General features: G+C 42.8%; 1 protein-coding gene across 2 annotated transcripts; it reads right to left on the reverse strand.

Annotated features, from left to right (window-relative positions):
- Positions 1-732: 732 nt before the first annotated feature.
- On the reverse strand, positions 733-5,975 carry LOC125715649 (zinc-binding protein A33-like). 2 transcript variants are annotated; one of them, XR_007384138.1, is made up of 7 exons: positions 5,338-5,975; positions 4,104-4,199; positions 3,794-4,024; positions 3,561-3,583; positions 3,124-3,242; positions 891-1,598; positions 733-794 (listed from the first exon to the last, which is right to left on the reverse strand). XR_007384138.1 is itself a non-coding variant. In XM_048987444.1 (6 exons), exons 1-6 carry the CDS (start codon positions 5,743-5,745, stop codon positions 1,018-1,020), a joined length of 1,458 nt encoding a protein of 485 aa, XP_048843401.1. In that variant the 5' UTR covers positions 5,746-5,975; the 3' UTR covers positions 829-1,017. The 2 variants fall into 2 exon arrangements, 1 of the variants encoding a protein (XP_048843401.1); XM_048987444.1 differs by lacking the exon at positions 733-794 and having other exon boundaries at positions 829-1,598.
- Between the last annotated feature and the right edge of the window lie 5,137 nt (positions 5,976-11,112).

Below are 11,112 nucleotides of genomic sequence, written 5' to 3' on the forward strand. Positions count from 1 at the left end.
GCCTTACATTTGGAGATGCTGAATCTTATCAGAGCTGCTTCATTTCCCTGCAGTAGCGCACCACTCAAGTGGATGCTGAATGTTCTGGTTGAATAAGGCTGAAAGAATGGCAACATCTGTGGATAACAGGAAGGTCACCTTCTAGCTTTTCATAACAGACTCCAGGACAAACACTCTGAAGGACCTCGACTTTGTGTGAAGGATGAGGATACTGCTATCATTTACAAAAATTTAGCCGATGCTTTTGTCACAAGTGTTTCAATGTGGTGATTGTTACGGACAATCAAAGGCTTAAGCAGAAGTTCAACAAGAAGTTCACTATCACAATTAGATCTAGGAGGCAATAATAATCATGACCTTCCAGGTATTTCTTCCACAAGTGCATTGAAGTTACCCAGTAGGATCACAGAGTCCATAATAGGTTATTTTCATCACCTCTCCCACTTGCTTGACAAAGTCTGAGTACTCTCAACTACTGTTTGCTAATGAGTACATGTGAATTGTTTTTATGTCGAGTAATGATATGTGCACACAGACAGCAGAGTTTTCCTCTCTGCACCTTTCTGTCACATAGAAGCAACCTGTTTACAGGTTTATAACACCCTCACTGGAACATGAGGACTGGTTCAGACACCTTTACTGGGATAACATTGCTTTTACAGACACCTTTACTGGGATGACTCCACTGTCACAGACACCTTTACTGGCACATAAGGACTGGATTAGACACCGTTACGGGGATGACATCACTGTCAAAGATGTCTTTATTGGAGTAACATCACTGTCACAGACACCTTTACTGGCACATAAGGACTGGTTTAGACACCGTTACGGGGATGATATCACTGTCACAGATGTCTTTATTGGAGTAACATCACTGTCACAGACACATTTACTAGGATATTAGAACTGGTTATGGCATCTTTACTGGGACATGAGAAATGGGTCAGACACCTTAACTGGGATGACATTGTTACAGACAAATTTACTGGAATAACATCATTGTCAAAGGCACCTTTACTTGTATATGAGGACTGGATCAGACACCTTCACTGTCACAGACAGCCTTAATGGGCAGATCTTCAGTGCTTCAGTGTTGCTTCCATTATTATTCACAGATGGAGAGAAAACTGGATACAGTGTACCAGTGAATCTGTCTTTAAAGGTGTAGATGAGTGACATGTCAGCGGGGTTGAAGAAGGACACCTCCCCCCTGTCATAGTCCAGCTGCACTCTGATCCTCCGCGGTTTCCATTTCACTCTAAGGCGGGTTGATGGTGAAGTGAATGCCTTGTACTCATCACCATTCCTCAGACCTATTACCCAGAATCCACTCTGTGGGCTGCATGTAAACTTCCCCCTCCTCTGTGCAGATCCTTTTACCACTCCTACATCCCACTCAGGTTTGTCCCCCACTATCACCTCCCAGCTGTGTTTCCCTGAGTTAAACCCCTCAGAGCCCAACACATTCACATAGTGAGTGAACCTCTCGGGGTTGTCAGGAAGTTGCTGCTTAACTCCAGTGTCTCTCAGACTGGTTAGATCATCAGACACAGAGAGCCAGGGGTGTGCAGTGTTCAGGTCTAGAGTCACAGGAGCTGTGGGTTAAAGAGAAAGGTAGAGTTAATCATTTTTCTCAATACTGTACCATTAAAAAAACAACATTAGCATTTACAAAAGTTAACATTTCACAAATGGAAGCTGGACAAATATAGTGTAAACTGGTAAGAATAACATGCTACTTTTTATTAAAGTGGCTCTTAAAGGCAATTATTTTGTCTATGGTAAACTGATATATGTCTATGTAAAAACAAGAAATTATAAAGCATTTAAATGTTTTCCAAATGAAAACTGTTTCTATCTGTCAGTATCTTTAAGAAGAATGCCAATTAATTCCTTCAGCATTTTAAAAATACTAATAAAGTCTAAACGTTGTTTTTCTCTATACACCCATCTCTCTGCTCCCCAGTACAGTACATATACATTTATTTATTTAGCATAGGCGACGTACCAGTGAGGAGGACAACACGTCACAGGCAAAAAGCTGTGAGGGAGCCAGCTAAGGTACCAGTGCTGCTAGGCTGAGTGGGTGACAGTATAATCCACTCAGACACTGCTCTCTGCTTTATACAGCCATTTCCCCCAGTACTCACTGTACCAGTGCTGCTAGGCTGAGCTCTCAGTGAGTGACAGTATAATCCACTCAGATACTGCTCTCTGCTTTATGCAGCCATTTCCCCCAGTACTCACTGTACCAGTGCTGCTAGGCTGAGCTCAGAGTGGGTGACAGTATAATCCACTCAGATTCTGCTCTCTGCTTTATGCAGCCATTTCCCCCAGTACTCACTGTACCAGTGCTGCTAGGCTGAGCTCACAGTAAGTGACAGTATAATCCACTCAGATACTGCTCTCTGCTTTATGCAGCCATTTCCCCCAGTACTCACTGTACCAGTGCTGCTAGGCTGAGCTCTCAGTGAGTGACAGTATAATCCACTCAGATACTGCTCTCTGCTTTATGCAGCCATTTCCCCCAGTACTCACTGTACCAGTGCTGCTAGGCTAAGCTCAGAGTGGGTGACAGTATAATCCACTCAGATTCTGCTCTCTGTTTTATACAGCCATTTCCCCCAGTACTCACTGTACCAGTGCTGCTAGGCTGAGCTCACAGTGAGTGACAGTATAATCCACTCAGATACTGCTCTCTGCTTTATGCAGCCATTTCCCCCAGTACTCACTGTACCAGTGCTGCTAGGCTGAGCTCAGAGTGGGTGACAGTATAACCCACTCAGATACTGCTCTCTGCTTTATACAGCCATTTCCCCCAGTACTCACTGTACCAGTGCTGCTAGGCTGAGCTCACAGTGAGTGACAGTATAATCCACTCAGATACTGCTCTCTGTTTTATACAGCCATTCCCCCCAGTACTCACTGTACCAGTGCTGCAGAGCTGAGCTCCTGGTGAGTGACAGTATAACTCATTCAGATACTGCTCTCTGCTTTATACAGCCATTTCCCCCAGTACTCACTGTACCAGTGCTGCTAGGCTGAGCTCCCAGTGAGTGACAGTATAACCCATTCAGATACTGCTCTCTGCTTTATACAACCATTTCCCCCAGTACTCACTGTACTGCACAATCTCCAGCATCTTCTCCCAGACTCTGAACCTCAGAGAACCGAGGTGTTTGGCCACATCTATCAGCGCCCCTGAAGGTAGCTTTGGATACTGCAGTGAGCACTGGGTTCTGCAAAGACAGTGACAGACAGGGGTCAATGATGCTGTGGGGTCTGAAGGTCAGACACACAATAGGAAGGTGGCTGAGAGTCTGCAGCATCATTAACTCCCCTCAGTCCAGATAATTTCTTGATTGGATGAAAGATTCCTTAAAGAATGTGTGTGTGTGTCTTTGTGTGTGTGTGTGTGTGTGTGAGAGAGAGAGAGAGAGAGAAAGAGAGAGAGGCAGGTAGACTGGGGGGGGGGGGCATCTAATTCTTTACAAATCCGGGGATCATCTGCCACTGTTTTCAAGCTTGATTAAAATATGCAGACAGTTATTACATACTTTTCCTTGATGTACTTGATGGTCTGAAACAGAAAAACAAAATTATTTTATGAAAAATATTATACAGCCTTCCATAGTAAATCATCAGGCAACACAAAGAAATTCCATCAGCAAAATGGTCTGTGTCACTGAAACATTTGAACTTCTTACAGTATATCTACTTCAGACACACTTTAGGATTGTTTGTCTCTGCCAGCAAACACATAGAACAATGCAGGAAAATCATCTCCTACTTTCAAGAAGTAGATGTCCTCAGCTTTCATGATCTTCTCAATATCTCTGATCTTCTCCGACAGGATGGAGACCTGTTCGGAGATGTTTTCTATCTCATCCTTCATCCTCTGGCTCTTCTGTACCTCTTCCTCTCTCAGTACAGCCAGTCTGGCCTCCTCTTCCTCTACCAGGAACTGATGGAGTTTATCAAATTCCTCCTTTATCCTCTTCTCAGTTTGCTGGGCCTGACTCTGAAGGCGAGAAATGCTGCGTAAACCTTAAGGTAATTTTCACAGTGAAGTTTTAGTTTCTCAGAATAAATATCCATACCTTGATGTGTTTGGCTGTTTCATCAAACTCTTGTTTAACATTTGTAAACTCCTCCAGCTTTTCCTTTAATAGAATCAGTGAAGCCCTGAGATCCTTCTGAGATAAAATAGACAGACATGTAATGAGAGAAACATTGAACATATGGTCAACATGTGATAGACAACATGCTTATTTCATAATATTGGTGTGAATAAAAATGAAATTACAGTTATCCAGCTTCCATGACTGTTTATCCATTATGGGTGGTGGGGTGGGGGGGGGATGGGGGGGGGGCAGGGGGGGCTTTTGTCCTGAACCTGAAGCCAAGCCCTTGCAGCTTTTTGGGGAGTAAAGGACCATGCTCAAGAGTCCAGTGGAGATTTGACTATTTTGCTGGGGATTGGATTTGAGCTGGCGAACTTGCAAACACAGGCATAAAAGTCTGATCCACAGGGCCTATCATTGCTCCCAATATACCTCACATACTACATTTACACATTTACTTCTGACTGAACAATATGCTATATACTGTACAATAACAGTGGAAAAGGAATATGAAGACAAGACATATTCCATGACATTGGCAGAAGTTTATCTACTAGTGATGTCAAACAAACTACCAATCATATCCAGCATCTTTACATGTGTATAAAAGTACCATATAACCTATAAATTCTGTAATTGAGGATCCCTATAAAGATACTGTATTTGGCAAAAAAAACGATCAAACATTAGAGAACATGGTATGATCACACATGACATGACAGTGGACGACCGAAGCACACCACAAAACATACAGAACCAGACAAAGAACATCATCATAATAAACCACAAATTGTCACTGAAGAATAATCATAAGATTCAACTAATAAAGAACGCAATGAACTAATGAACGAATCTAATATCATGTAAGCCACAAAGCATGCTGGGATAGGCATCACACGGAAATGGATAAACTCATGAAATCTTTCCCGCCAGAACCCCATCCAACCTTCACGCAGAAACATACAGAAAATAAGCAGACCTGTTTTTTTCTACAAACTCCCACAGTTTAGAAAACTGACAGCAAGTCATGATCTCAATTCCAAAACCACCACAGAAATTAAAGCAACTTTGTATTACATTTGGGTTTGCGTATAGTCGAGTGTGAATTTCTTCTGCTCTAAATATGCTTTTATCATATTATATTGATGGCCATTACATTTACAGTACTTGTTTGCAAGTGTCAGGGGCTGAATGATATAGAAGAGAATACCTTCTTATCCTGCACAGCTTCATCCACTGGACAGAGCTGGTGGTTTCTCCGTTTCTTTGCAGTGAGACAGACCACACAGACGGGCTCCTGGTCTTCTATACAGAAGAGCAGAATTTTCTCTCCATGGAGACTGCATCGAGATGCCCTCTTCTCTGCTACCTCTCTTTCACTCCTTTGCTTTGAATAAAGTTCCACAACGTTTCTTAAGACGATGTTCACAGGGGGATCTTCCACGGAGGATTTCCTCCTGCACAGTGGACACTCCCGAGAGCTGTTCTGTGTCCAGAACCTCCGCAGACATGCTCCACAGAAGCTGTGGGCACACTTCAGGACAACGGGATCGATGAAGAAATCTGAGCAAATGGAACAAGAGAGCTCCTCATCCAGAGATGAAGTTTCAGCAGCCATTTTCCAGATTCGATTATGATGTGTATCTTCTTATACTAGGAAAGTACGTTTGGCATGATTTTGCCCACTTGCAGTGTGAATATAGTGGTAGGAGTGGTTTAGGACGATCGATGGACTCGTTTTCAGTGACAAGTCTGTGCAAGTCACCACACTCCATGCCCATCTGGTAAAGTTGGTATTTCTGACATGCCATCATTAATTGCTGACTCTGGCTTGAAAAGCCAGTTCATTTAAACCTGTCACCTCGCCAAACTGCACGCCTGCTGTTTCTCGTTGTGTGAACATAGACGGGAGCATGCATTTGGCGCATGTGGGTAGTACAGGCGGCCTGAACTGCTCCAAATGTGGGCATGTGGGGCAGGAACAACCCACCTGTTCAGACAGGGAGCAGGAGGCGGGAAACAGCAGGGCTGCGGGGGCGGCTGGGGCTGTGCTGGCATGTCAGTTGGGAGCCTGAGGTGGACCCTCCCGGTCGCTGTGGTGGATAAAGCGCAGGAAGCAGATCTAGATGGGAACATGGAAGCGGCATTCGTGCTGCCACACTGTAATACCAACACTAGCACAGTTAATGCACACACATCTGCATATCTGGCTTTTTAACGGGTTGAATATAGTTAATCCGATCTGGGGGGCGGGGGGCAGTACTCTCTGGAGGGGTCTCTGTGTGATTTTGACAGCAGGTGTCAGCCTGGGGGGTTTTACTGGAATCAAAGCTGCTTCTCCCTGTGCTCCGTTCTAGATGGTACATCGAGTAAAAAGGTCGGCGTAAGTGAATTTTTCCCTCATGTACATAAGTTCGTTCGGCCAGTGATTCACTTCCGAAAGATGGTAGGAGTTGAGCTGTTAAGTGAGAAATGTCTTAATATTAATTAGAAAGTACAATAAAAAAGGTTTTGGAAAAAAAAGTCCTTAAAAGACCATAAAAAGAAATATTTTTGCCACCGATGTTTCATAAACTATGTTGTGTTCATCTTAACACCGTTCTTGCTCTACCTTTTCTGTTTGCTGCCTATGGAGGCCGTGAGGATGGGATCAGGTAACATAAAGGCAGCAGAGACAGGCAAACGTGCTGCTCCTTAGTCATGGAACTAGATTAAGTGCAAGGGAGGCTGTTCAATTTTCACTGACAATGAGAGTGAATGTCCCAAATGTAGAAGAGCCTGTAAAGCAGTGGTCAGCAACCCTGTTCCTGCAGATCTACCACCCTACAGAACTTAGGTGCCGCCCTAATTTAGCAGACCTGATACAGAGAAGTACTGGAGCCAGCGACTTTGAAGCTAATCGTTGGCTCTAAGACTGAGATGCTACTGAAGGTTCTGATATCGGTATCAGGTGTACCTTGTAAATTAGGGCTGTACCTTAGCTCTGATCTGCAGGAACAGGGTTGCTGACCGCTGATGTAAATGGTTGTCTTTTATTAGTTAAAGTTGACATTGAAGGCATATTTTATTCCGTAAATATTTATGCACCCAATATAGGAGACAGGCACGTTGATTTCTTGCAAATGTTTCACAGAGTTTTGGAACTTTGTTTCAGGGTTTCCAGCTCTCACGCATCTGGCATGACATACTTTCAGACTCTCACGTTCATGCAAGAAATCTTATGAGAAATCTAAATTATAAGGGTTTGGGGTGGTTTGCAAACCCCACAGACTATTTACAAGGTAATAAAACTGTTACATACATGTAAATGCATGTGCAGAGGGTTTATTGTAATTGGTGGGACTGGAAAGCACCTTAGATTTGACTGTTGTCTATAAAAAAACAGGAGCCTCATTTTCAGTCATCCAGTTGCTTGCCAATGTTATTGGGATTTGCTTGCAGGGACTTGCACAGACACAGGGCATCTTATTCTGTTATTTGTTTTGGAAACTAGAAGAAGTTGAATTCCTCCAGTGTACAGAAGCAAATTTCTTCACATTACACTATGCAAAGCGCATAAAACTGTCACACACACTTTCCTAGCCACACACCTGTCGCATATTGTAGCTAGTATGACAATATGTAAATCAATTGCTTATTACATATAAAACCACGCCATCAAATGAAAAAGAATAATAAAACAGAAAACAGTTCAACTTATCCAGAGTCATTCTAATCAAAGTGACATGCAACTGAGATACTAGAGTCAGTCAGTCTTTAGCATTAAGCGGCTAGTTATACAGTTCAATGGTGAAATCACACTATCACCCATGGGATTTGATGACATCACTCTACCAGTCATGTGATTTGAACCAGCCATCCATTTTCTGAAACAACTTATCCTATTCATGGTCAAGGGGGCCTGAAGCCAATGGCTGCAAGGCAGGGAACAACCCAGGCACACTCACATACAGGCACCAATCCATCACAGGGCACACTCACATACAGGAAATTTGGTAATTCCAATTATTCTCATTACGTTTTCAGCTAGTGGAACCTCCACAACTGCACAAAGTAGACATACAAATTCCACAAACATAGAAAACCTTGAGGAGACTTGAACTCAGGTTCCAGAGAAATGAGGTGACAATGTTTGCGGAATTTGTATGTCTACCCTGTGTGGTACCACCACACTGTACCACTGCACCATTGATGTTATAAACAAAGCCCTAATTCTCAGACTTACGACAATTGAACAGAATGTGGTGTTTGTAATTGTATTATCAACCTCAATCAATTCACTGTGCTTTGACGTCAAGGCTGCCATAACTTTCAGGCGTTGGCTTCATAGCATGCTATAACATGCCATGTATGGGGCTAAGCTTTGGAAATGGCGCAATGCCTTTGGTCGAATAGAAATGGCGTAAATCCAGGAAGCAGACCCATCTGGTGCTTAACTGAAGCTTTTCTACCGTCCATTCAGCAATATCGACTGCCAAGGTAACTTTCCAAACAAATGTCAATATTCTGCTACCAACCCATGAAATAACTCACTATTTTTTTAACCCCATACATCTTCTCTGCAGATTTTCTTCTTTTGAAGACATCATGACAGTAAACCAGCTCCCCCTGCCTAACACTTCCTGTTTCTCCTCCAGTACACATTCCTCATCCTTTGTGCATCTTTGACAGATTTTTAAACTTCTTTTTTTAAACGTGTTGCATAGACAGTCCATTACTCAACATCCAATCTCCAGTCTCCTTCGCCCATCAAGCGAAGCTGCGAATAAAATGTCTCCCTAACCGAGAAATCACTCACCACGTTTCGGGCATGCAGCGAGCCAAAAGACAGGACACCCAGAGAGTGCCTTAATCTGAGTCTCACGACACACTCGTGGAGAGCAGTGACAATGGAGGCCATTTCAAGGGGTCGATCCGGCACAGCAACAGCTAATGCCTGAGTATGGCAGCCATCAGAGTGACCAAACCAAGGACAGGTCTACTCAGCTACAGAGAAATGGTCACTCTCCAGTCTGCATACCTCAGACAATGCTGCCACTGAAATATAGAGTTTACAAAGTTCCCCCGACAGTATCACCAAAATACCTACCTGGATGGGCTGCCTCAAATTAAGAGGCGAGTGCTGCCATGCAGCAGGCAATGCCTCAGGCTCGCACCAGCCCCATTGGGTCTCCAGGAATGAGGTTCCCGAAGGCTTTCCCATCCCCTTCATGGTGCGTTCAGCCTTCCTATGGGTGGCTTTTACAGAGCTACACCTGCAGAAAGCAGAGTAGAGACCTGTCCACTGCCTTCGAGCTGTGTGCAATATTTTAATGGTGGCTGGAATGCCAGTCCCATCTCAAACCCCGAAATTTATCCCCCCGAATCAGAGAATTGCTTGCAGGGCCAGATGCAGTTTAATATCATGAATGAATGAATGAATGAATGAACGAATTAATTTGTGTGTATATTTTTATTTATTTATTTATTTATTTATTTATTTATTAGGGCTGTCATTCAATCAAGCTTCCAAATTGCGATTAATTACATAAACTAAGTGATTAATCACACATGATTGCATGATGTGCAATATTAATATTGATAATATGGAACTGTCACCTTGCAAGGATCATGATAGTCTGCTGGGTTGAAACCATTAGCAAGTTGCGCTTACAAATTTTTTACTCAAAAAAGTTTGGGACACTGTGTAAAACGATTTGCAAATCATATAAACCCATATTTAAGTGAAAACAGAACAAACACATCATGAGAAATCTTATTGTTTTATGACAATTATATGAATTTGAATTGCCAGAAACACATTTAAAAAAATTTGGGACAGGGGCAACAAAAGACTGGAAAAGTTATGCAATGCTAATAGAAAGGTTCATTGGCAGCAGGTCAGTAAGATGAGTGGGTATAAAAGGAGCCTCCCTGACAGGCAGTAAAGATGTGGAAAGGTTCACTACTTTGTGAAAGACTGTGGACAAATAATGCAACAACCATGCCTTGCTGCCAATATGATAAAGATACAACCAGGGTCGCATGGATGATAGTAACGCATGCAGATGACATTGTGTCTTTTTTTTATTCCAGACACCATCCAGAAGATCATTCTGGAATGAACTAATGTGGATGGTAGCCATGTTTTTGGAGAGAGGCGGAAGAAAATGGACCAAATCAGTCTACATGCATACTTTGGGCTTCTTGTACTTGCTAGTGTTTTCAGATCCAGCAGGGAATCTACTGAATCCCTGTGGAATGCAGAAACTAGCCGAGAACTTTTCCATACAACAATATCTCTGAAAGTCTTTCGCATTTATTCTAATCTAATGGATTATCCACTTTGATAACCGAGACACCTGACCAGCGTTACTGTTGAGCAGGTTATATCATTTTGGGGCCGCTGTCCTTTTAGGCAGTGAAAATGCCAAATGTGGAATCAAGATCTGGATTGCCGGTGATGTTGCTTCATCATATACATGGAACATGCACGTATATACTGGGAAGCCTGTTGGAGGAGCCTCTTAGAAAACCATGAGTAACAAAAATACGAATATCGCGCTAAAGAGTAATGTTACTCAGTGTAATACTGCAAAGGATTTGGAAATTTAACCATTTCTGGCACATAATTAAAAGATTCAGAGAATCTGGAGAAGTCCCTATATGCAAGGGGCAAGGCCGAAAGCCTATAATGTATAACCGTGATCATCAGGTCCTGGGACGGTACTGCATTAGGAACAGATATGATTCTATAGTGAAAATCACTGCATGGGCTCAACCACATTTCCGAAAACCATTATCTGTGAACACAGTTCGTTGCTGTATAGACAAATGCAGGGTGAAAGTCTAGCATGCAAAGAAAGAACCATATCTAAACATGATCCAGAAACACAACTGAGTTCTCTGGGCCCAAGCTTATTTAAGATGGACTGAGGCAAAATGGAAAACTGCCCTATGGTCTGACAAATCAATACCAAATGAAAACTTCTATTTGGAAACCATG

This window comes from Brienomyrus brachyistius, chromosome 20 (genome assembly GCF_023856365.1).
Source record: "Brienomyrus brachyistius isolate T26 chromosome 20, BBRACH_0.4, whole genome shotgun sequence".
Classification (NCBI taxonomy): Eukaryota; Metazoa; Chordata; class Actinopteri; order Osteoglossiformes; family Mormyridae; genus Brienomyrus; species Brienomyrus brachyistius.

What these genes read in the sequence shown, in the direction of transcription:
- LOC125715649 (XM_048987444.1), bottom strand. Translation starts at nt 5,745, where the DNA reads ATGGCTGCTGAAACTTCATCTCTGGATGAGGAGCTCTCTTGTTCCATT. An exon ending in AAACAGCCAAACACATCAAG is followed by an intron (nt 4,025 to 4,103) that starts GTATGGATATTT and finishes TCTCGCCTTCAG; the next exon opens with AGTCAGGCCCAGCAAACTGA. An exon ending in GCTGGAGATTGTGCAGTACA is followed by an intron (nt 1,599 to 3,123) that starts GTGAGTACTGGG and finishes TTTAACCCACAG; the next exon opens with CTCCTGTGACTCTAGACCTG.